The 27,812-nt window shown below is 36.9% G+C and overlaps 1 protein-coding gene across 1 annotated transcript in view; it reads right to left on the minus strand.

Annotated features, from left to right (window-relative positions):
• Positions 1 to 27,812, minus strand: part of EVC2 (EvC ciliary complex subunit 2) — a 261,845-nt gene that overhangs the window by 190,782 nt on the left and 43,251 nt on the right. The window contains exons 6-9 of the mRNA XM_043972227.1: positions 25,347 to 25,456; positions 22,896 to 22,949; positions 9,832 to 9,966; positions 3,992 to 4,140 (exon numbers count right to left, since the gene is read on the minus strand). Of these exons, the coding sequence (XP_043828162.1) occupies positions 3,992 to 4,140; positions 9,832 to 9,966; positions 22,896 to 22,949; positions 25,347 to 25,456 (448 nt within the window). The remainder of the gene's footprint in view (positions 1 to 3,991; positions 4,141 to 9,831; positions 9,967 to 22,895; positions 22,950 to 25,346; positions 25,457 to 27,812) is intronic.

The following is a 27,812-nucleotide window of genomic DNA, read 5'->3' on the forward strand; positions in this document are numbered from 1 at the left end:
AATGGTATTTTACCTCTTGTAGCTAGTGAGCATTACAAGAAATGAAAAACTGGAAAATCACAGTTAATTAAGAGTTTAAGATTTCAAAGAAATTCTCATATCTCAAATACTCAGAGACCTAAGATCATTATGTTAAGATTTCCAAATGACTGATGGAGCTATACTTCTGGATCACTGAGGCAATTAAAAAAAATACGACTTAAGAAGGAGGCGGAAAACAGAAAAACTCTTCAGAGATAGTTGTGCAATGTGTGAGGACATTTTTTTTAATCCAGTATTTTTATTACATTCATACACCCAAACCTGCCTGTTCTAGTTCCTGTTGATAATTTCCAATAATGTAGAATTGGAGGCAAACTTCTTATTCTCTTTCCAGCAGATCAAAACAGAGATCTATTTTTTTTTGGTCTTGAAGTAGAAAAGTTAAAGAAACTGAGATCAAAATAGTTGGGCTTGAATTCATAGTTCTGCCTTGCTACATAAAATTAAGGAAATTACTTTTCTTTCTGCATCAGTTTCCTCAACTCTGAAATGGGAATAAAAACACTTCTATTAAGGATGACACAAGATTGTTGTGAGGATTCAGTTGTCTTTACACATAAGGAATTTTATAGCCATAAAGTAGCATATAATGCAGAAATGTTTAATGTGATTGCACATATATAACCTATATTAGATTGCTCTCTGTCCTGGGGAGGAGGCCAGGAAGGGAGGGTGGGAGAAAAATTTGGAACTAAAAATCCTATGAAAACAAATGTTGAAAATTATCCTTATAGGTAACTGGAAAATAATAAAATACTGGAACAAAAAAGTACTACATAAGTGAGTTACTATCATCAGTATAGGGACTTCTATATGAGGAAAATGCTTATGCTGATGAGGAGACATAATGTACTTGAGAATTCACCAACTACCGATATTACACAAGACAAAAACAAAGCAAAAGAAAAGATGTCTATCTGGCAAAAGTAGTCACTGCTGTCATGATGGCTATTGTGCTAAAAACAAAGGATTCCCTAATATTGCAAAGGTTCTCCAGCTGTTCTGGTTTGAAGATGACATTGTACCAAATGCACGACCCAGGCCCTAGGAAACCAGGGGGCTACTTCATTGATATTCATGCACAGGCATAAGAGAGAAGAGTCTAGCAATCCCTACCCCCAGAAAACAAAACAAAACAAAAAAACAAGTCAATAGAGAATCCATATTGCCGAGACTATGATATAAAGTCGAATAGGAACCAGTTGTAGTTTTATGTACATTTGGATAGTTTTATAGCTCTTTCAGTGACCCAAAGCTGCCAATCGCTGTCAAAGCATTTACCATTAGCATCAATGTTCTCCTAGTTATATTATGTCCTTGTAAATCACAGATTGCCACGATATCAAAGGAATTAAAATCACAAGTTTTATAGATCTAGATCTAGATAGAGAAAAAGCAACATTCAAGACTTTATCAAGAATGCAAATGTCTAGAAAAGGAAATGAAGCAATAGTGAGATAGAATTAATACTCTGTCTTTAAAAAATATTAAATAGGTTGGAGGAATACCTCCAGTGCATTGGATGAATCTTCTAAAAGTAGATTACACACATACACATGTGTACATATACGTGTATGTGCACATGTACACACACATGCACACATGTATGTATGCATACATACAATACTTAAGTTTGAAAATTTTGTGAAGCACTTTATATAGATTACCTTATTTGATCCTCACAACGGCCTAGTCAGCTAAGTCCCATTAGTACTTCTATCTCACAGATGAGGAAACTGAGACTCATAACAATAAATGACTTACCCAGGGTCATACAGGTCTTAAGTGTCTCAGGTAGGATTCAAATTTATTTTCCCCTGACTTTAAATCTGATACTCTATTCACTATCCTCCTTGGTGAGCTATATAGAAAAAAGTATTAGATAAAAAATGTTGATAAGTCTTACTCAGGTGGAGAAAGCCAAAATAATTTGTGATCTATACTGACAAAGAGAACCCACACGGTTGAGATCAGAGATCCTTCAAAATATCAAATCAAATATTTATTTAGTGCTCTGGGGGCACTTTCCTCAGCCATTCTATAAAGAAAGGAGTGCAAGTCTTATCATCCCTTATTTGCAGACAAAGAAACTGCAGCTGGAAGCGAGGTATGAACCAAAGTCTTCCAACCCCCTGTCATGTGTGGGCTGTCCAACTGCTAAGAGGCATCGTCCAAATCATGATTGCTCTGATTCTGTGACTCCAAGTCCAAAAGGCAGCTGTGTCAATATTTTGTGTGGGTATTCCTCTCATCAACAACAATCACAAACCTTTTTATATTTTAGTCCACGCTTTTTTGATTTGCTGAGATTTGGAAAAAAAAATCATTGTTTAATTTAGACAGGCTAGTTCTTAGCCAATGAGTACTTACTCAAGTCCATTACTGTTGTCCATTTTAAAAAGGTCAGAGAGAGGGAAGACCACATGATCATAGAACCATTGTATCAGATTTAAAGGTGAAAGGACCTCTCATGCCATCTGGTTTAACTTCCTTACTTTACAAATGAGGAAACTGAGGTACAAAGAAATAAAGTGATTTGCCTGATATCACATAGTTATTAAATGTCAGCCAGAATTGAAGAGTTGAGAGTTAAGATTCAATGATGGAGCAGTTTTAAAATCAGAAAGTGGTACATTAAGCCAATTATCCTGTTCACATGTCTATAGGGTACTCTCCTACCCGTAAATTGTCTTGCAAGGTGACCCTGAAATCCCATATTCCAAATTGTTTCCCTACTTTCAAGAAAAGATGTCCTTTAGTCACTTAATACATCTGTTATTATCAGAAAGTATCTTCTGACACTATTAGTAGTCAGCCTAACCTTCACCAGGGGCCTTGTGCTCAATCTCCACCTCCTTCATTAATGTTTTCATTTGGGGCCCTGTATACCAAAACAGTATTTTTTACTCTCTGCATTCAGATTTGAACATTAAGCTAACTTGAAGGCATACAGATGGATGAGTCCAGAATGATTAATGGGGGGAAAAAAGAAAACCAATTTACTCCAACGCAGACATGAATTAACATTAACTCATTCCCATGTCTTTGTCTGGTCAAAGTCATACACAACTTTTACAGGAACCCTAACAGTGCTTCTATTTGTAGTGACTATTCAGTCACAACACATTCTGAGTCAGGTATAAAACACCAGTTATCTCAGGGGAAATTAGGATTTCCTTACTTAGGAAAGTCTAGTTGCTTTCACATCCAGTTTGAATTCTGATTTCTATTTGCAAATCACCAGATAGCATTTCTATTTGCTGGTTTTAGCTGAATTCCCATTTTCTCAACAAAACTCTCCTCTTTTCACTATTTATTCAATTCTTCTGATTATATCATAAGAATCAACTACATTTATGTATCTCTTTATCATCATAATGTGCTTTAACAATCATTATCTTATTTGATCTTCACAACAAATTTTTAAAAATATGAAGGGCAGGGATTGTTTCCATTTTATTGATGAGGAAACTGAGGCACAAAAAAGCTACATGGCTTGCTCCAGGTCAAATAGCTATCAGGTCCTGACACTGAGATTTGAACTTAGACTTTCTGGCCAGATGATTAATGCCCTTTCTAACCATACCATGCTGCCTCTTCACAAATCACATCTTACCTCTGGGAAAGTAAGTTGCCCAGGGTCATAATGAGGAGTGACAGAATTAAGAGTAGACCTAGTTTCCTGATTCCAAATTAAGGCTGAATTTTCAGGTTCAAAATAAGAAGGACCAAGAGGGAGAAGATGCAGTGTAGATTTTGGCTGGAGGTTACAAAATTCTACAACTTAGAATAATCCAAAAGTGTTGTGGACAAAAATGATAAAATTGTTCTGATTGCATGCTTCAATACATCTAACAGGGGTTTAGAAAGAAAGTATATTTTCTCAATGTTAGTAGAAGCAGAGTTAAGGAAAAAACTTGGAGGACAAAGATACAATATGGTTTCTTACTCTTCTAAGGCTTGGGCCATGGTCCCTGGATCTTCAGATGACAGTATGTCAATGATTTGGTCACTTATGGCGAATTCTTCACTCACACCATCCACTGAATTGAACTGTGAGTACTCCACCTTGCTTTCTTGATGGGGGCCCGGCTGGACCTACAGAGGAATTTTAGAAAATCTGAGTTATGTTGCCATCTAGGAAATGGTAAGACTAGAAAAGATAAAAGAGATAGAGCTTCGAATTTTAATGAACCCAGGGTAAGCAGTACAACCCTTACCTAAAAGGTACTTCTGCTGAAACATTCCCAGCCAGTGGTCATCCTCCCTCCACTTGACCTTCTTCAGCTATGGGGAGTTCACTAATTCCTCTTAGACACTAGGGCGGTTGTAATGGTTAAGAAGATATTTCTTATATTAAGTCAACATCTGCATCTAAAGCTTCTACCTACTATTTCTAGCTCTTTTTTCAGTGATCCATCAAACCCATTCTAATATGTTTCTACATGACAACCTCTCTAATATTTGAAGAAAGCTATCATGTTCCTCCCTAGGTCTGTTCTTCTACAATATAAATTTAGCTAGTTTATTCAACTCCTCCCCCTTCTGCCATATATCATGCTTTCCAGTCTTCTCACAACCCTTTTCACCCTCTTATGGATGCACTCTGGATTGTCAATGACCTTCCTAAAATTTGTTATCTACAACTGAATAAAATATTCTGATTGCGGTCTGGCCAGGATGGGAAAAAGGACAGAATTATAATCTCCATTATTCTGAAAACTGTGCCATAGTCTACGATTATATTAGCATTTGGGGCAGTTATATCACGCTTTTGACTCATGAATCTTACAGTCCACTAAAATCTTTAGATCTTTTCCACAGGAATCACTGTTTGGGGGCACCAAAGTGTCTCAGCAGATAGAATGGAGTCAGAAAGATCTAAGTTCAAATGCAGCCTCATATACTTACTAGCTGTGTGACCCTGGGCAAGTCAGGTAACCTGTGTTTGTCTTAATCCACTAAAGAAGGAAATGGCAAACCATTCCAGGACCTTTACCAAGAAGACCCGATGGACAATACTGGCATGCTATATGGTCCATGGGGTCACAAAGAGTTGGACACAGGTGAACAACTGGACAACAAAACCTTTATTCTCTATTTATGTGGTTGACTTTTTTTTGGTGGGGCAATGAGGGATTAAATGACTTGCCCAGGGTCACTCAGCTAGTAAGTGTCAAGTTTCTGAGGCTGGATTTGAATTTAGGTCTTCCTGAATCCAGGGCCAGTGCTTTATCCACTACACCACCTATCTGCCTCCTATGTGGTTGACTTTTAACTGAAATGTAAGACTTTAAACTTATTCAGGTTAAATTTCATTTGATTAGATAGAGAATACCAGTCTAACATGTCAGGGTATTTTGGGAGCCTGACTGTTATCTAACATGTAAGTTACCTGCTAACTTTGTGTCACCTACACACATAATAATATACCTCTATCCTTTCATCCATGTTTCTTGAGGCCCTTTCAATTTGGGTGCGTAAAGCTACACTACCAAGACAATGGGCCCCATTTTTCAATCCTGTTTCATGCTACACAGAGGGAAAAGCTCTCACTTTAATGGAATGTCAGTCATGATTCCCTATACAGTATTCAGAGTAAGCTTTGCAAAGGTAGGTGAGGCCAATCAAACTATGTGTTCTCTGTATTTCGTAAGTTATTATTATGAAAAAAGAAAGCAAAACTACCGAGAGGAAAATAATTTGAATCTAAGATTAAAAGTTACCATGAATTTTCAAGGCAAAATGTTCAAAGATCTTCAAAGTTGGAATCAAATTAACACATTGCTGATTACCTTGCCAAGCCTGTGATCTCCTTCTAAGACACAGAATTAACTCTTGTCATAGATTCTGCCTGATTTCTTGCCAACTATCATCCATTAATGAGGCACATGAATGTTAAAAGCAATAAACTAAAGGACAAAAGTGAAAGCAGGTGGAAGCAGGTGGTAAATGATGACTTATGCATGGGAGATGGGGTAGATAAGGATTCCTAACTGGAAAGGGAGATGGGCTATTCATATACCATTCCATGTTTCTTCAGTTTTGTTACAGTAAAAGGAAATTGTTAATAAAAGTAGGTGGAATATTGTGGGAAAAGGGTATGAAACAGAATTGAAGGAACATGTATTCAACACTGTTAATAAGGAGCTATGTGGCTTTGGACAAACTTCAGTTTCTTCAGCCATTAAATAAATGCTTTGGACTTTATCTGAATGTTTTTATCTGGGGTCCATGGACTCCAAAGGGCCTGTTGGTAGATTTTGCAGGAGGGCACAAACTTGGATGAGAAAAAGTACATCTTTATTTTCAATAATTGAAACTGACCATTTCCTTTTAAAATATTCTGAGAAGAGGTCCATATACTTCACAAGACTTCCAAAGGGGCCCATGACCCCCCAAGGATAAAATCCCCTGGAAAATATGATTTTGAAGGGAACCTTGACCCCTGAAATCCCATGAAATACAGAGTAAAAACTTTATTTGAATGAATGACTTGGGATTTGGTTCAATATATTTCCTTTTTGATTCACTATCATAGGACAGTCACCAGGGTAACTAGATGGTAGGATAGAGTGCTGGTCAGGAATACATGAGTTTGAATCCTTTGTTAGATGCCTGCCAACAGTGTGACCCTGGGCAAGATATTTAATGGGGATAATAATAGTACCTACTTCACAGGATTTGAGGATCAATGTTGTAAAATGCTTTGCAAATCTTAAAATCACACAGGTTTGTTATTGGTATTATTATCATTATTATGATTCAGACCATTCTGAAGCAAGTGTCTTCTACCAGGCACATTGCTATATATCAGAGAAAATTACTGTCTAAGATGACTAACTTCAAATACACACACACACACACACTGACACACACATACATACATAGCTTCTTGACCTAATTCTAATGTTTAAAAACAAAACAAGAAAAATCAAGTACATACACACAAGCACAAAATTCCAGAAAGGCAAGTAGTTACCATCAGAAATTCAAGGCATTTTGCTACATAGATAAGCTGTCCCTCACAAAGATCATGAGCATTTGGATGTCTAATTAACATGGTATAGATCTCACTCTATATGGTATCCATTAGAATATTATAATATTAAGTCTGAAGGGGACACTAGAGGTCACCAGGTCCAATCTAGATGAGGAAAAAGAGGCTCAGAGTCATTTAGCTAGTTAACGAAAGAATTGGGACCTATTTACTCCACCTATTGCTTTCTCCATCAACACACATGGCTGTCTGTCCATTGTGTAGTGGCAATTGTCTGGAATTGGGAGTCAGGAAACTTGGATTCTACTCAGCTCTAAAACTACAATATTTAAATGCTACAGTTTTATTATCCTCATTTTGCAAAGAAGAAAACTTAGGGTCCAAAAAAAAAATAAGTGACTTGCCTATGTAGGCAGATAAATGGTGCAGTGGATAGACCTTGGACCAGTCAGGCAGAGTCAGGAAGACCTGAATTAAATCTGGCCTCAGACACTTGCTAGATTTGTGACCCTGGCAAGTCAGCCCTCTGTCTTCCTCAGTTTTCTCAACTGTAAAATGGGCATAATAATAGCACTGACCTCCCAGAGTTATTGAGAAGATAAATGAGATAATATTTGTACAGTGATTAGCACAGTGTCTGGTACATAGTATGTACTTAATAAATGATGCTTGTTTCATTTCTACTTTTCTCCCTCATTCCCTTCCTTCTTTCCCCTCCTCCCTTCTTTTATTCCTTCCTTTCCTCCTCTCTTCCTTCATTCTTTCCTTCCTCCCTCCATTTTTCCTTCCTTCCTTTTCCACTTCATTCATTCCTCTCTCCCCACCCTCCGTTCCTCTCTCCCCTCCTTCCTTCCTCCCTCCCTCCCTTCCTTCCTTTTCTTCCTTCTTTTCTTCCCTCTTTCCTTTCTCTCTTCCTTCCTTCCTATGGTCACACAGCTAGGAATTAATTAAGGGTGTTGAATTGAAAGATTTCTAATACCCCTCAGGGCCAACATCTCAAGTCCATATCCTAAGGTCCCTTCCAGCTTATTCATTCTGTGATTCAATCAGATCTCCAATTCATGTGTTTCTTTCTCCAAGCAAGGCACAACATCTGCTACTTGAGCTTCTGTACCCAAATGGAAATTGACTCCTTGTCCTCTTCATCTGATCATGGACCTTTTCTATCTGGTTCTTTCTCACATTTTTCTTCTCCCCTCAAGCCATCAAGTCATGTTGCTTTTGTCATTCAAATACACCAAATTCTGAAATCCAAAATTCCTTTTAAAAATCTTTCAGAATAATTAGAGGAATTAATACCTCTTTCCTTCATTCTCATTTACTGACCATTTACTATATACAAGATCCTATGCCAGGGACCATAGGGATAACTGACATAAAATTATGGTTTCTGTGTACATGAGGCTTATGATTAAGTGATTTGGTTAAGGTAAGGACATGGTAAATTTTAATGAAAGTAATATTTTTGTGCCATGAATGAGTTTTAATGTCACTTCCCTTATTTACCTCACAGGAGAAAACCCTTGATTTAGAGATGGAGACTTTGTTTCAAGTCCTAAATGGGGACTTACTAAAATATGTAGTCTTAGACAAGTCTCTTCTGCTCTTGTGGCCTCACTTTCCTCGGCTGTAAAATGAAGGGGTTGGACTATTGTATCTCTAAATTTATGATCCTAAAGTACGTTATAAACTAAGTGTTTATACAAATATATGGTGTCATTTTTCCTTATCAGAATTCAGTACAATTTTAATAAAAACCAATATTTATCTCTCAATGTGTTCTTCATGCCTTATATATTCAACCATAAAACTTTTTTTTTTTAATTTGTAGATTATATGTACCTGTATAGGAACAATGTCTATCTTTTGCATAATACATTGTTCAATGACAATAAGAAATGGAAGCTTAGTAAAAGATTTCTGAGATTGCTCGTGCATTATTCATCACATACAATGATCTCTACTTCAATCTCTACCAATAACAAAGAATTGACTGTATTTTAGGACAACTCATTTTAGCTTCACATAAAGGAATAACTTCCAAATGGTAGGAACTTGTCAGTAATGGAACAGGCTGCCTCGTGGAATGAATTCCCTAGAAGTATTAAAATATAGACTGGATTCATTCAATGATCACTTATTAAGCACTTATTCTGTGTAGAATGTTGATATAGGTACTTTGGGAGACACAAAATATACATAAATCATAGCCCTTGTCCCATGGAGCTGACAGAGTAAGAGAGATATATAATAAAAGCACAGCTGGCCACAATACACAAAAATACAAGAAAAGTTCAGTAGAGAAGTACAAAAGAGCATGATATGTGAGGTCTGAGGATAAAAGTCGTTACTCTGTGGGGAAAAGGAAGGATCAAGGAAAGCTTTATAGTGACATTCAAAATAGAATTTAAAAGACAAAGGAGAATTAAATAGGAAGAGAGGGCAAGAAATAAGATAAATAACATTCCAGATTCATGAACAGCATGAACAAAGACCCAGAGACAGGAGCATGTATAGGACATTTGGGAAGCCAGAGCAAAGCATGTGTGAAGGATGACTTACCTTCTGGGAACTGACACCGTCAAGAGGATGAATGCTTGTATTGTGAGTTGTACTAAATGATCTCTCTAAGTTCCCTTCTACCTCTGTGATTGTAACATTCTATGGCCTTGGTTATGATCATTTGTTATACAACTATAGGTTCAACCTAATCCACAACATATACCAGCATATTTTAGAGCTAACATGAATAGTATCAACAATATAGGGAAACTCATGTGATTACTTACCCTGTTTTTATTACAGATGTTCCATTTGAAACATCGGGACTGAGACATAAATAAAAACATGACACAGGTGAGTACTACTGAGACTAGAAATGCCATAAAAAATCCTGCTGCATGGACACCATGGTTTGTTGAAATCTATAAGGAAAAGAAAAAGAAGAAAAATGAATTTAAAGAGTATCCCTAATATAAACTGAAGTTTGTCTTAAAAAAAAGATCTGTGGGTTTTAGCAGACTGTTAGCTAAGTATAAGGCAATATTATGTGGCAGCTCAAAAAGCTAATGTAATCTTAGGACTGCAGAGAGACCTGTAATTTCCATGAACAAGGAGAAAATGGGTCTGTTTGTACTCTGTCCTGGTCAGACAATATTGGAAATATTGTGTTCACCTTTGGGTGTCACACTTGAAGAGACAGCATGGGTTAGCAGATAGAGTATCCAATGTAGATTTAGGAAGCCCTGAGTTCAAACCTCATCCTAGACACTTAGTTCTATTACCTCACTGGGTCTCAATTCCCTTGACTCCAAAATGAGGTGGTTTGACTCAATGATTCAACTAAGTTCTCCTCCAACTCAGCTCTGAATCTGTATTCTAAAATCTTATGACATAATGGCTATGTTTAAATATTTGTGGGGATGTCATATAGAAGATGGACTGGAACTTTGTTTGTTGGTCCCAGAGGATAGAACCTACTGCAATAGTTTGAAAGTGCAAAGAGGCTAACATAAGCTTGCTATAAGGCAGGGGGGAAAACATAATAATTGGAGCTGTCGAAAGAGTAGACCAAAAAGTAGGCTTGTATTGTATTGTATTGTATCGTGTTGTGTTGTGTTGTGTTGTGTTTTATCACCTCAGGATATAGTGGGTTTCTCCTCATTGGAAACTTTTCTTAAAAAAAAACTTTTAAAATTTAATTCTTTTTTTATCAATTACATGGAAACAAAAGTTCTTAACATTTGATTTTTTTTTTACATCTTAAGTTCTATGTTCCCTCTCTTCCTCCTTACCCCTTTCTCTCCTTGAGAAGGCAAGCAATTGTATATAAATTATACATGAGCAATCATTCAATACATTTGATATTAGCCATTTTTTTAAAATCACAGACAAAAAAACCAAGAATAATATAGAAAGTTAAAAAATATACTATGCTTGAATCTGCATTCAGACTCCATCAGTTCTTTCTCTGAACTTGGACAGCATTTTTTATCATGAGTCCTTCAGAAATGTTTTGGATCATTGTACTACTGAGAATAGCCAAGTCATTGATAGTTAATCATCACACAATGCTGTTGTTACTGTGTATAACATTCCCCTAGTTCTGCTCACTTCACTTTGCATCAATTCATGTAAGTCTTTCCAAGTTTTTCTGAAAGCATCCAGTTCATCATTTCTTACAGCACAATAGTATTCTATTACATTCATATACCACAACTTGATCATCCATTCCCTAGTTGATGGGCATACCCTCAATTTCTAATTCTTTGACATGACAAAAAAGACCAGCTATAAATAATTTTGTACATGTAGGTCTGTTTCCATTTGATCTCTTTGGCATACAGACCTGGCAGTAGTATTGCTGGGTCAAAGAATTTGTACAGTTTCATAACCCTTTAGACATAGTTCCAAATTTCTCTCCAGAACGGTTGGATCAGTTTGCAGGTATTCCACAATTCTGTCAACAATGCCTTAGGATTCCTATTTTTTCTATATCACCTCCAAGCTCTGTCATTTTCCTTTTGTGTCATGTTAGACAATCTGATGGGTGTATTGGTATCCTAGTGTTGTTTTAATTTATGTTTCTCTAATAAATGGTGATTCAGAGCATTTTATGTGACTACAGAGAGCTTTGATTTCTTCTAGAAACTGCCTGTTCATATCCTTTGACTATTTATCAGTTGGGGAATGACGTGTATTATAAATTTGACTCAGTTCCCTATAAATTTTTAAAATGAGCCCTTTATCAGAGAAATTTGATATAAAATATTTTCCCCAGTTTTTTACTTTCCGTTTCATCTTACCCACATTGGTTTTGTATGTACAAAAACCCTTTTCATTTGATGTATCAAAATTATCAATTTTACATACTGTAATGCTCTCTATCTCTTATTTTACTATAAATTCTTCCCTTATCCATAAACCTGACAGAGTACAATATTCCATGCTCCCCTAATTTTCTTATGATATCATTAGAAACTTTTCAACCATAATTTGGATAACCATCCCAGGTTTATAATGATAGTGGATTTTCTTCAGTATTAGGAGAGAGAGAACTTGAGTTCCCTTCCAACGCTGAAATTTTCTAATTCTGTGATTCACCCAAACCCTAAGTGAATAAACTCTGCTCCCCCTCACACACACACACACAGAGAGAGAGAGAGAGAGAGAGACAGACAGACAGACAGACAGACAGACAGACAGACAGACCGACCGAGACCACTTTGTATTTAACAGGTAGTAAGCACAACTCAATCCATAGGAGTCTGGCCACCACCACTTCACCGTAAATACAAAGACATATGGAAAGGTGAGGGAAGTTGTCAAAACCCATGGGAATAATGAGCCCACTGGGGGTAGGGATGGTGTCATGTAGAAAATTCAAGAAAGGAAACAGAATCAGTTGGAATGATGAAATTGTAACTGGCCACCTGCAGGGAAAATTGAGTCTCATGATAATCCACATTGAAATGAATTCTCTAAGACTACAACTAAAAGGAGATATTTGCCTATATTTATTGCTAAGGTCTGTGGATGATACACGTTTCTGAAAGTCAGACATACACAGAGTCTATACCTTGACACATGGCCAGTCCAACTTTTTATCATGTATTTGTTTGATGACATACATCCTTTATATTGCTTCTCCTGAATATGTACTTGCGCACAATGGGATACAATCTCCTCACACTGACCATGTACTTCATTGTTTCATTTGTTTCAGGAAGTATCCTGGGGTCATGAAAATAACTTTGCAATCCCTCAAAGGCAATCCAGTCAAATATATTCCTACTCAAGCATGTGCCCATGTCATTGCTCCTTTGTATTGTCTATTAAGATCTACATCCCATATCCTAAATCCTGGTGAGCACCACAAGTTACCCATTCAAGAAGATAACATACTTTGAACAATAGCTATTCTGGGGAGCTAGGCAGGGCAGTGGATAATGCCAGGGGTCTGGAGTCAGGAAGGCCTGAGTTCAAGTGCCTCTTCAGACACTATATGTATGACCCTGTAAAAAGTACTTAACTTCTGTTTGCTTCCATTTTCTCATCTGTAAAATGGGACTAATAATAGAACCATCTATCTCCTAGGGTTGTTGTGAGAATTGGATGGGCTTATAATTATAAAGCACTTAGCACAGCACCTATTTCCTAGTAAGCGTGATATGGCAGAAGATGGTGATGAGGACAATGAATAATGAGATTAGGGGTCTTATTATTTAGAATGTTCTCTAACATTCTTTAGCTTATGTAACCAGCACCATACCACCTACAAAAAGGAACATTAAAAGTCCCTCATCATTTCTAGGGAATCTGTCTTTTCCTTGGACTTTGTGCTAGATCTTTTTGGTGACCATAGAAAAAAAAACACTTTTGACAAGCACATATATCTTTGTTTTAATATCTTCCCTTAAAATAATAGAAAGTCATCCTCAAAGCTGGGAAAATTTGGGGTTAAGTCTAGCTTCTGACATGTTAGCTTTGTTACCCTGGAAAAGTCACTTAACATCTCAGTGCTCTAATCCAGAGGTATCATAGAGCCAGATTAAAATGCTACTAGAAAATGTTTAACAAGATCAACAAAAATATAATAGAACATAGAGAAGGTTAGTTTGTTGTTTTCTAAGTCAGTTTGTGGGCTACAGGTATCCCCTTCTATTTGCTTTTGATACCCCTTCTCTAGCCAACTCTCAAAGACTCTAAGTCACAGAGAAGGTGCAACCTGCACTAGTCAAAGAAATTTCTTCTTTTAGAAATTTCCAGTACTAATGAAATCACAGGTCAAATTACTGATCCTATCCCTTTATTTTAATGATTAAAGGATCATGGAACAAAGTTCTATTGTTAGCTCTTTCAAAAATATTGTATAATTTTGGCATATGCATGACTACAGAAAAGCTTTCTTCTATTCAGATATTTCTCATGCATATGCCAAAAATTGCTGTTGTTGGTTAGTCTTATCTGATTGTTCATGACCACATTTGGGGTTTTCTTGGCAAAGATATTGGAGTGGCTTACCATTTCCTTCTCCAAATTATTTTGCAGATGAATAAACTGAGGCAAACAAGGTTGAGTGATTTGCCCAGGGCCACACAGGTAGTAAGTGTCTAAGCTGGATTTGAATTCTCAAAGATGAATCTTCTTGACTCCAGGCCCAACACTCTATCCACTTTGTCACCTAATTGACTCTGCAGAATTAAATACTTATTTATAGTGAAACAATAAACACAGAGGGATCTATTCTGTCTTTCAGTCAATTAGGTGACTTTAAAGATGCAGGCTTCTGTTGTCACAAAATTTTGTGTCTTCCCTTTTAGTACCCTCATCAACGAGACTGTTGGTATGTGTGTATATATCATATTCATTATATTTTTATAAGTAAATTATAATTTGTTTTTAAATTACATATATTCATAAATATATGTACAAATATGCATGTAGATATATGCATATATGTGGGTGTATATCTCCCTGATTTGAAAACTTCTTTTATCTTCCATTTTCTTTCAACATAGTTGACACTATCTTGAATCTAACTTAAAATCATATCATTGTATATTTAGAGGTGGCTGAAAACTCAGAGATTATCATGTCCATTCCCTAGTTGTACTTTTGATAAGTGTTCATAACAAAATGATTTATTTTTCAAAATCAGTCAACTCTTTCAAAAATTATCTTGAAACAAGCAGATAAGCATGACTAATGAAAAGACAGAATTGAAATGGTGACCTTATGTGGTTCGGTCCATCAAAATTGCTTGTGCACAAAAAATAAAGATACAAAAATTATTCACCAAAGCCATTTTTAAACATGTTTCCTCCTTAGTTCCACTTATTTCCACCTTGGACATTTTAAGAATCAAAGCATTTCTTCATATTCAAACTTTTTATTAAAAAAAATAACACCAACTTTCCATTCAAAATATATCTCTTCTACTTCTTCACTTTTCCCACTTGTTTAGTGAATGCCCTGTCAAAGTGACCTTTAGATCTCAAATGACACAACCATAGCAAAACAGCTTGGGGCGGGGAATGAGCTATTTCCATCTTCCTGATCCCAACCTGGATGTCAGCAGCCACTGCTATAGAATAGAGATTCTTGGGTCAAAACAACACAGGCCAAAAACATAAAAGAGGATTGAGATAAAGTTAAAGAAAGTTAATCTTTCCAAGGAAACTAAATTTTTTAGCAGTATGTTGTCTGATGACAAAGGGATTAGAAAGGCAATGCTTTCTGCTGCTTTTGGGGAGGTGGGGAGGAAATTTTGTGTTCTCTCAGTGTTTTTTTTCCTATTTTTTAAAAAAAATTATTGCTTCTTCCAGAAACCAGACTCAACCCATGCAAACATATGGAGATTCAAATGGTAGATAGCTAGATCATGACTGAAGGATATGATCTCTCCTGCCTAATGAAGAAAGCACAAACACCTTTCCTGGCATTCAGGTTCTTCCAAAATCTAGCACCAACTCCATTTCCAATTCAAAAAGTGTTTATTAATGACTATCTTTGTACAGTTAAACCATTTTAGAGAATTTTCTAGGGAACCAAGAAATTTTGTAAATTGACCAGGGTCAAATGACTAGAATGAGGAAAATGACTTGAATGTAGGACTTTCTAACTATGAAAGCAACTCTCTATCCAACATGCCATGTTATCTTTCTCTTTGCACAGATTTTATTCTTAATAATATTTTGAGGGAGGGGAGAAGAAACATTGAATTTTTTCATGATCATGAAATAACAATGGAATTGATAAAACAGGATCAGAGAATTCTAATTTGAAAGGACCTTAGCAGCCAGACTCTCAGGTAGTAAATTATAGCATCCATCCTCCTCTCAATACTTTCATGACTTAAGAGATTATTTGGGTCAACATATCCTATTGTGGGACATTTTAAAATTGCTTTTTAAAATTATTATGAATTTGGAAACTTGAGCATTTCCCTCAGCAAAAATGAGCAGAAAAAAAAATTCCCTCTTGAGTAATCTCTACCATGTAAAACTTAGTTGTGGTTTTTAAAATATATATTTCAGGGGGCAGCTAGGTGGCACAGTGTATAAAGCACCGGCCCTGGATTCAGGAGGACCCGAGTTCAAATCTGACCTTCCCTACTTGTCTCTGTTCCCTTTTTTTCCTTTCTTTTTTTGTGGGGCAATGGGGGTTAAGTGACTTGCCCAGGGTCATAGAGCCAGCAAGTGTCAAGTGTCTGAGACCAGATTTGAACTCAGGTACTCCTGAATCCAGGTCCGGTGCTTTATCCATTGTGCCACCTAGCTGCCCCTTCTCTGTTCCCTTTTTTTTTTCTTTTTTTTTTCTTTTTAGGCAATGGGGGTTAAGTGACTTGCCCAGGGTCACATAGCTAGTAAGTGTTAAGTGTCTGAGGCCGGATTTGAACTCAGGTACTCCTGAATCCAAGGCCGGTGCTTTAACCACTGCGCCATCTAGCTGCCCCGCTCTGTTCCCTTTTAAACTTCCTCCTGCCCTTGATTTTTAAATTATTCATTGGCACTATTTTTCCCCATTTTTAAAAGTATCTTTATCACTACTTCCCTTCCCCCCCAAAAATAAAAGGCCTCCCTTACAGAAAAATATAGTCACAAGAAACAAATGTGTGGATTTGTGTATCATGGGGCATTTTTAATTGTTAAGAACTCTGCTGTCTAAGTAAAAGCATGAGAGTAGATGCTGTGTTTGATACTTTGACTCTGAGATATCAGTGATCTCATTAATCTGTTATTTTGCCTCTTTTTGTATCTGCAGAACTTAGCACAGTGCCTGGCACATAGTAAATGCTTAATAAATGTTTGTTGAATGAATGAGTACTTCCTTCAATGGCACTCACTGTCTTAATCCATCCATGCCTTCTCATCATATCCAACTTTTCTGTCTTCCATAAATCCTCCACAGAGAGTTTACCCACCATTGCAGGGACCTTAATTTAAATCTGTTAACATAGTAAAGCACTGAGTGGTTACCTTGAACTCCTATATCATCACCCCTGCCTCCATTTCTCATTGTACTTCTCTCTAGTGATATCCTGTAGGCCAGTGTTGTCAAATTCTGGAAATATATTACAGGCTACTCATGCCTACTATGTGCCTAGCTGAAACAGTGTCAAAATCACAACAGAGAGGGAAGACTACAAGAAAACCTGGGAAAATATCTGTGTGGATGAATTGTAATTGAAAGAAGAGCAGATATGGGTCAGAAGACCCTGATAAAAAACTACAATCTGTCAAGCTTTAGACAAGTCAATTTCTCTCAAAGTTCATTTTAATAATCAATTATTATCTACTCTGTACTGGCACTGGGCTAGGTGTTGAGGTTTCAAAGATAAAAATACAAGGTTTTGCCTTCAAGGGGGTTACATTTATTGATCTTAAGTTCTCCCAGGTGAGAAATGTAAGGGATGGATTTTATAAGCCATAAAAGGCTATTACATTAGTTCATGATCCCATGAGAATAGCAAACTAAATATAGTCTCAACTTGGGCAGCTAGGTGATGACTTAGTGCAAAAAGCACCAGACCTGGAATCAGGAAGACTCATCTTCCTGAGTTCAAATCTGGCCTCAGACGCTTACTAGCTGTGTGACCCTGGGCAAGTCACTTATCTGTTTCCCTCAGTTACCTCATCTGTAAAAATGAACTGCAGAAGGAAATGGCAAAATGCTTCCATATCTTTGCCAAGAAAACCCTAAATGGGGTGACGAAGATTCAGACATGACTGAAATGACTGAGCAGAAACAATTCTTTTTTGCAGGTGCTAAAAATCTATCCAGGTTAAGAACCCCTAGACTTAATGCCCTCCAAGCTTCAACCAATTCTGGATCTTATGGACCACATAAACTTTCTGAGAAATAATACAATACTTTAAAAAGCAGAAAGCAGACTACAGATGTAATAAATTATTATATAAAGAAAAATGAAACAACTTCTCTAAATGTCCGCTACTCAAGGCTTCATTAGTACCCTATTCAGCAGCTACAATAGGCCTTCAGTTTTGGTCACTCCTATTAAGACATGTTAATAGGTAAAGGTTAAGTGTCTCATACAGACAAATAGGATTACTTGCCACGATGTCTCCAAATTAACCTCTAAGCCTTCCTCATCAGATTCAGGGCTGAAATGTAAGGTCTCCAACAGAACAATGAATCATTCTTAGGATCAAAATGTGATTCTGGTATTTTTTTTCTCTGTTACTGTTGTTAAGAGCTGAGTCTGTGACACCGGTACTCAGAGAATCTCTCCATTGTTATATTCTGAACCCTTCCATTGTCTAAATATTCCATTTTGAAAATAGTCCAGTAGAAAATTCAAATATCCCAAGTGTGTATAGCCTGCTAGACAGAAGTTCAAGTGTGTACTAGATTATAAAAATCGAAAAACTTGAAAAATGTATGTAGAATGTCATTACTGTTTCATTAAGAAGCTAGTTTTCATATGGTGGTAGTTGGGATCAAACTTTTTTTTTTTTAATTGAGGCAATTGGGGTTAAGTGACTTTCCCAGGGTCACACAGCTAGTGTTAAGTAAGTGTCTGAGGCCAGATCTGAACTCAGGTACTCCTGACTCCAGGGCCGGTGTTTTATCCACTATGCCACCTAGCTGCCCCGAGATCGAACTCTTAAGGGAAAGATACATCAATCCAGACATTTGAATTTCCGTTCTTCAAAAAGAAGAAAAAATGTCCATTTGGACTTAGGGACAATGGGATGTGTTTCTTATCTAATAGGGTAGACTAAGATGGCAGCACTTGCTAGGATAGCTCACTGTTTTCTATATACTTATCCATATCACCTGGGATCCTTGTGGATGGGCATTATTTTGTTTTTATCTTTGTGTCTCCCAGCACCTGCTGTGGTCCCCGACACATAGGTACATAATAAATTCTCATTGAATTGAAATCCTAGGAATTCACATTCCTAGAGCCTCTCAGAGTTAAAAATGCATTCCTGTCACAATGCCCCCGTGTGCTGAGTAGCACTGATCATGGTATCTACTTGTGGTCATTGAGAACACTGAAACTTATAGGGGTCAAGGAGTTTTCCCTCTTAGAAGACAGGGCTAAGATTATCTTGTTCTTTGAATGTCTGTGTATAGTGCATGGCACATAGTAGGCAATTGAGAGAAGCTTACTGAATTGAACTGAAATGTAGTTTTGTGAGTTCAAGTCATTTTCTCTTCATATTACACATCATTGCTTCTCTGTGGAAAGTTGCTCTTATTAGTACATACACATTAAGATATTCTCCTTATAAAATGTTCTCCATAATACCCATTACCTTCTACTAGGATCAGATAAGACACAATGCTGATGTACAATATAAGCAGCTTTTCCAAAGCTTTTTGATTTTGCAAATTTAGGTAGCCAGCTTTCTCTGTAATCCTAATTTTATTGGTCTCATAAGTTCAGAACTCAAAAAGGCTCAGCTCACTACCGAAATTTAATTCAATTACACTTCTGAGATTCCACTAGAAAATGTTGCAGCTCAAATTCACCTGCTGGTTACTGCAGTGGGAGCTGTCTTTGGCAAGGACTGTATCAGCTCTCCTGTCAAAAAACAAAGAAAAGAGGGTTTGTCGGAGCTGAGAAGCACCTCCATTTAGAAAATAAACTCGCTAGCTTGTACTAAGTCAGTGAACCATTTGTTTCCACATCTCTTAAGCCATCAGTAACTTTTACCACCTGTCTTTGGGAGATAAACATCACCTAGCAATACCAAAATCCTTCACATATTTTCCCGTGGAAGATTATTTTGAAAAGCTCTATCACAACATTTCCTTAGATACACGCAGGAACCAAAAAAAATATTTCTAACAATCATAGAATCACAGAAAGTTGGAGCCAGAAGGAAGCTCAGAGATCTTTTAGTTCACTCTCCCTTTTCATTTTGTAGCTCAGGAGACTGAAGCCCAGAGACAGAAAATAATTTGTCCAAGGTCAGATCATTGGAGTACCCAAGATGGGATCCATCTATTGCAAATAAAGGAAAATGCCAAGAAAACTATCTCTTTGTGGGATGAGATTATTCATAGATGTAAAATGGGGTGGAGTCAGTGGCATCTATTGTTCCTTTTAGTTTTAAAGCCTATTCTCTTGTGAACCTATGCATTTAATTCAAAAAACAAATATATAAAGTCTCCAAGGCCCCAGGGATAGGAAAACAAAGTGAAAAATCATCTCTATGTTTGGAAAAGAAAGATTCATCAAAGCATTTTTGGTTGAGCTGTGAATTGGTCCAGCCGTTGTGAAAAGTAATTTCTAGTCATGTAAATAAACTGGGTAAAATGTTCATATACTTTGATCCAGAGACTGCACTATTAGGCATATACCACAAGGGAATTATTGATTAAAAAATAGGCTCCATACATACTAAAATATTATAGCAGAATTCTTTGTGGTAACAAAGAACTTAAAAACAAAGTAGATGAATATTCATCGAAGAATGGATAAAAAAATTCTGGCACATGAATATAATGAAATATAATTATGATGTAAGAAGTAATCAATATGATAAATACTGAGAAGCATAGGGAGACTTATATGAACTGATACAAAAATGAAGTAAATATAGCCAAGGAAACAACACATATAAAGACTTCATTTGTTCAGTCATGTCTGTCTCTTTGTGACACCATTTAATGTTTTCTTGGCTAAGATACTGAAGTGGTTTGCCATTTCCTTCTCCAGCTCAATTTATAGATGAGGAAACGGAAGCAAAGAGGGTTAAGTAATTTGCCCAGGGTCACACAGCTAGTGTCTGTAGCCAGATTTGAACTCAGGAAACATTCTTCTTGACTCCAGGGCTAACACTCTATCCACTGTACCATCCTGCTGCCCCCACATAAAGACTACAATAATATAAAGATCAATCACAAAATGATTAAAATGCATGCTGCAAGATTAAAAAAACAAAACTGGCCCCCAAAAGAGGTATGAGAAAACAATCCTCCCTCCCGTCCCCCCAATACTCCATTGAAGATCTAGGGTCCATTGTTGTGAAAATTTGATTACATTATCATATCTCTTTTATGTGTTGATTGTTTTTGCTCATTTTTTCTCCATTATCTTTTTATTTAAAAAAAACACTATAAGATAAAGAATGATTCTCTGGGGACAGGCACAGTGTAGGAAAGAGGAAGAAATCTAGGGGATATATAAATAAAAGATATCAATACATATTTATTTTAAAAAACAGTAGCTATTCTGAAGGAGATTGAATGATATGTGCAATGAGGGCTTGACTGAAGCTAATGGTGATATAAGGGGAGGGAAGGGGGCAGATGCAAGAGATGTTCTGGAGATAGGATTGACAAAACCTGTTAAGCACTTGTATATGAGAATGAGTATGAGAGAAGGGACAGGAATGATCCTGATGTCATACATCAGAGTGACTAGAAAGACTGTGGTACCCTCAACAGGAACAAGTATGTTTGGAGGAGGAACAGATTTTGGGGTAAGATAATGAGTTTTGTGTTGCTTTTAGAAATGTTTATGGACCACTGAACGGCACAAGTATTTGATGATACAGGAATAGAGTTCAGGAGAGAAATTAGTTTGGCATTCACCTGCATCAAGATAAATGAATCCATGGTAGGCGATGGGCTCTTGAAAAGGGAGGCTTTGGAGAACAGAGAAAAGGGCCCAGGATAGAACTTTGTTGTTTTTTATAGTTTTTGGTTTTTGTTTTTTTTGGTGGGGCAATGAAGGTTAAGTGACTTGCCCAGGGTCACACAGCTAGTAAGTGTCAATTGTCTGAGGCTGGATTTGAACTCAGGTCCTCCTGAATCCAGGGCCAGTGCTTTATCCACTGCACCACCTAGTTACCCCCAGGATAGAACTTTGGAAGACATTCATATGGGAACCTATCAACCATTTCTAAAGCTATTTCCATAGAGAAAAATATTTAACGAACTCATAATTCCTTTTTCTGCCAAATGATCTCATCCTGCCCAAATTTCTTCACCTAAACCCCTACTTTGAATTTATTTCATTCTGTGTTACATATTTTTTTCTTTTTCTACTCTCATTCCCACCTTAGAGAGCAGAGTCCATGTCACATCAGTCTTCATATTACATGTGTTTGGTAGAGTGCCCTGCATGTGTTATATGCTTAGCATAATAGATTTAGAGCTGCAGAGGGCCTTAGAGGTCAGCTAGTCCAATCTCCTCATTTTATAGGCTGATAAAACTGAGGCATTGAGAAGTTAGATGGTTTACTCTAGGGATCAATTTTTCCTTTAGTTTCTCTTTTTTTCTTTCTCTTTTTGCAGGGCAATGAGGGTTAAGTGACTTGCCCAAAGTCACACAGCTAGTAAGTATCAAGTGTCTGAGGCTAGATTTGAACTCAGGTCCTCCTCAATCCAAGACCAGTGCTTTAGGCACTGCACCACCTAGCTGTCCCTCTTTTAGTTTCTATAGCCCCCCTGCTTAGCACAGTGCACTATACACATTACAGATTTAATAAATGCTTTCTGCATTGTATTAGTTACAGTAAAGATGCAAAGCAAAGCCAGGATTTGAACCTCGAACCTGTGAATCCAACTCTAGAATAATAAAATCGGGCTGAAATAAAATGAATCATTATTCTATACAACCAACTCACAAAGTTATGGAATGTGTCCTGTTAGTCAGACCAAAGCCCTGAGTTATGCCAGGCACTAGCACATTTTTTATAAACCTAACTACTTTCTACATTTAAAGGCCTTCTGTTTGACACTGTTAATTGCTGTCATGGTTGGCATCCTTTACTGTAGCTCAAACACTGTGTGGGAGACCAACTCTAGACAAACATACTGAGGATCCCTGAGAAACGTTTGGTACAACAAATTACAGTCTTTGTTTTACCTTCATCTTTTCTTGTCCTCTTATAGTCAAGAGTGCCTTCAATTGTGTTTTATTCTAGAAAAAAATGGGGGAAATTATTAATATTTCGGTACATGAGATCATGGACACATAACTTTAGAATGTTAGATCAAGGAGGGAATTTAGTGCATAAAACACCAAATGTCAGAGATAGTTGGTGCCTAAGACAAACAGCATGGTTTTTAGAATCAGAGGACTTGGGCCTAGATTTGGGCTTTGACCCTTGCTTGAATGACCTTAGGCCAACTTTCTCAACTAGTTTTCTCACTGGTAAAATGATGGGGCTGGACCAGATCAAATGATCATTGATTTCAAGAGTCAAAATGCACAGAGAGGTTAAGTAACTTGCCCAGGATCGCACAGGTTATAAGTACCAATGTCTAAATTCGAACTCAGCTCTTCCTATTCCAGTCCAGCACCTCACCTATTATGCCACAATTCCTTCTGAAAGCTCTAGATCTACGACCTTACAAACAAAAAACATAGAATTCAAAACTTACTATGGAAGTAAACTTAGAACATAAAATGTCAGAACTGAAAGGGCCCTTAGAATCAAAAATTTCAACTATGGGAGGGATCTTAGCCATCATTCATTTCAACTTCTTCATCTAGGAGGCACCGTGGATACATAGTGCTGGGTCTGGAGTCAGGAAGACCTGAGCTCAAAACTGGCCTCAAACACTTACTGGCTGTGTGTCTGGCTAAGTCACTTAACCCCCGTTTGCCTCGGTTTCCTTACTTGTAAAACAGGGGTAATAATAAAACAAATCACCCAACAATTGTTGAGATCAAATGAGATATTTGTAAAGTACTTAGCATAGCACCTGACATATAGTAGGTACTATATCAAAATGCTAGCTGTTATTATCATTATTATATAGAAAAAAAGAATCCAAGGTCCCTTCAGTTCATCACAGCCCCAAAGCATTCTGAATCTATCACACAAAATGAGGCAAAAAATGAATGGGAAAAGGTCAGCATTCAACCTGCATGTTGATAGCATTAATTATTGCTTTTATCCACTACATTTTTTTGGTCTGCTCACTAAACTCAGCTCCAACTTTTAAAATATTCTAACTCAAGGCAAAATGCCAGAAACTTCCAGATGACAGCATCTTTCCTCCTAGGTACAAAAGCCCATATGGTATGCAAGATCATTCCTACATTAATAATTAATAGGAACAACAACTATAACTAATAATGACCTACAATTAGATCTTGGGATTTTTTAGCTTTAAGCAAAACCCTTGGATTTGGGGGTCCGATGCTTTGGGGAACAAATGCTGAAAAGTAGCTTAGTTTTGCTTCTTTGTTTCAAATATTTGATTCAGCAATTGCATAAAACCAAAGTAGATATAAAAGCCAGAGAAATCCTGAGCTTCTGGGAAGCATTATAGAAGAAATGACAATATACTTGGGACCAGAGGACCTTGATTTAAATGCTAAACCTCTTATTATCTTAGTGAACTCAGGCAAGTTCCTTCAGGTCTTCTCTAAAATGAGGGGAGAGGATGTGAATTTGACCATCTTTATAGCTCTTCCCATCTCTAAATCATAGCTTCCTATAAGTAGGGAGTCATTTTGAAAGGAGGAAAAAATTACCCAATTCAAGAGGACAACCAAACTTATTTAATTAATTAGAAAATTTGGCAGAAGGTTATCTTGTGCCTATCCCTATAGTACCTAAGAACAGTGAATGACAGCTTGAAGGGACCTTTGAGAGAGGGATCTAGTCCTTTGTTTTATGGATGAGAATCCAAGGCCCAGATAGGGGAAGGGGATTTGTCTATGATTACAAGGCTGGTTGAGAGTCAGAACCTCAGACTTCAAATCCAGGACTATTTTGAATGCTTTGTGACAGAAATGTAGGAAATATAGAAATATAGAAATACATCATAGAAATTGATCATTGCCTTAAGCTACCCAGTGATGGAGGGAGCCCCATATCAAATTCACAGATGTGGGTTCTAACCCTAATTCCAGTTGGGCAAGATAGTATATGTAATGACGGGGCTTTGGACATGGAATAAGAAGAAAAAACCTCAGCCATTTATCAGCTTAGAGGATGCCCTCAAATCATATAACTTTGTTGATTTTCTTTCTTCTAACCATAAAATCAGGGTGAGATTACCTACACTAGCTATCACACAGGGTAGGCTGTTATATGGGAAATCAAGTGAGAAAGTATTCAAAGAATTTGCTGAAGAATACAAAGAGTTATACTAATGTCAAGAACCATTATTTTCATTATTAAACCTCATAGGTACCTCTCTATGGGCACTTTAAAAACACCCAAATCCATTCCATCTAATTGAACAAGCATCTCCTAATGCCTACTACTTGTAAGGCACTTGGTGTCATCGGTCCTCTTCAAAAATGAAGGATGAACAACAACAATCATAATACAAAAGGAAAAATTCCAAAAGGAAATACCAGAGATAGACTCTGAAATGTTAACTGGGCAGGGAGACTCAGAATCTTGCTGTCTCTGGCTACTTTGGCGTTCAGCAGGGCACGATAGCTTACTGAGTAAAAATCACCAGCTGTTGAAACAAAGAGTGCAGAAGAAAGACTGTTAGAATCACTGGACACACAACAAGCTGTCCAGTTCCCACCAGCCCCCATAATGACACTACCTCTTCCAGTCAGGGCAGCAAAAACAAAGAAAGGAAAAAAGAAAAAGAAAAAGAAAGCCTTTTAAATTTGATGGACTTCCTACTCCTGACTCGCAAGGAAGGAAAATATCAAGTCATGTTTTGTTCTCATCAGCAGAAAGAGAGTATGTGATGACTAGAGCAATCAGTGTGACCCTTAATAAATAATGTAAATGTAATGTAATGTAAAACTATGCGTGGGGATTTGGAGGGCCTCAACTGTTGGGGAAATGGCCTAGTTAGGTAAACTAGTTTTGGACCTGGAGGCAGAAGATAACTGCTGCCCCTTATGAGCTGACATATTATATAAGTCACTACAGCTCTAGAAGCTTTCTTTTTCTCATCAATACATGACTAGATTGATAATCTTTAAGGCCATTTCCATCTCTATTTTAGTAGTTCAGACATTGGATGACCAGAAATACAGAGAAGCAATTCCTTTATGAGGTGGGATGCTTCACTAGATGACTTCTAAGGTGATTAACTATAAGGTTCACTGTATTTTTAATTTGGCATTAGAAGAGATCTGGGTTTAAATCCTAGTCACACTCACTGATTGTGTTACCTTGGACAAATAACTTAAACCCTCAAGGACTCAATTTCCTTTGTAAAATGAAGATAATACTTGAAATTCCTCACAACCATTCTGTGGGTACTAAATAAAAATTCACAATAATTTGGAAAATTTGGATTGATTGAGAAGATTACATAAATTTAGGCAGTTAGGTGGTACAGTGGATAGAGCACCGGCCCTGGATTCAGGAGGACCTGAGGTCAAATCTGGCCTCAGACACTTGACACTTACTAGCTGTGTGACCCTGGGCAAGTCACTTAACCCTCAATCCCCCGCCAAAAAAAAATACTTAAATTTATAGACAGTATCCTAGTAATAAAATTGTTGGAGTAGTAAGATGATGACTTGCATTTTATTCCCAACTCTCTTGTCCTCTATGGGATAGTTGGTAAGTCACAAGCTTTTTTTTGAGTTGCCTCATCCCTACAAAGGGCAAGACGTTCTAACCTTGTTCTATTCCTTTCCTTCTATATCACAAACTCTAATAATCAAGAGACGATTATGGTGAGAAAAAACTTTAGGAACTAGGCAGAGTGACATAAATAATACATCCATTTTGCATGGGTCTCTAAGATTTTATTTTCCCCAATACCATTGCTACGAGAAAGGCAATGTAAGTATAATTTACTGTTTTCCAAATGAAGAAATGGTGACTCAGAAAGTACCCAAGGTCACAAATGCGTCATAGCTAGAATTTGATTCTACGCCTCTTGATGCACTATCAGGAACACTCCCATAGGAATTTTGTCACCTGTGTGACCTGGAGAAAGTCACTTAACTTGTTTGATTTCCAGTTTCCTCATCTGTAAATTCAGCAAGTTAAAGAGACATTCATGTTATAGTTTATGGGGTCATTAACTTAATTTCAAAGGAATATATTGATAACTGTGCTTCAATATAAATTTATATAGCTTGAAATACTATTTTTTATTTCACTATGTATTTTATTTTAGGCAATTAAAATTATTCTGAACAGGGCTCCAGAGGCTTCAGTAGACTGCCAAAAGGGATCCATGATACCAAAAAATCCCAAGTACAGTTGATAGAGATGAGGATTGGAATTAGAGGAAATGTGTTCAAATTTCAAATTTTAAATAGTAGAGCTAGAATTTTAGCCCCTTACATCTGCCATTTGGGCAAGTCATTTAAACTCTTCTGGGCTTCAGTTTCCTCATCAATAAAATTAGGATGTTAACTTAGATGATCTCTAAAGTCCCCTTTAAATCTATGATCTTATCATGATGGTTATCATTCTAAATTTAAATCTCCTTATCCATGATTCCAGGTTCAAAGAACCATTATTACTTATAATGTTCAAATCCATGAATATTGCCATTGACCATTAACTTGACCTCTTGTTAAGTCCTTCTAAACTCTTCCTCATTCTAAATAAGAAAGAGCATCCAGTTACATAGCAAGTTTTCAGTAGTCATTTCCAAACCATGCAATGGTTCCAATTTGCCAAACCAACTGAATTGTGTTACATGGACTTGACTTATCACATCAGTTTACTTTTGTATTTTTTAAAGAACCTCCATCTTGAGCTATGGGCTCAACTCTTCTTTGCTTAAGATTTCAATCCCTAACCTGAAAAACAGTGTTTTCAATAAAGCCTCCATTTCCCCCAGACTCTCATCTATTTACTACCCAGAATGCTGCTTATGATCTGCA

This window comes from Dromiciops gliroides, chromosome 6 (genome assembly GCF_019393635.1).
Source record: "Dromiciops gliroides isolate mDroGli1 chromosome 6, mDroGli1.pri, whole genome shotgun sequence".
NCBI lineage: Eukaryota > Metazoa > Chordata > Mammalia > Microbiotheria > Microbiotheriidae > Dromiciops > Dromiciops gliroides.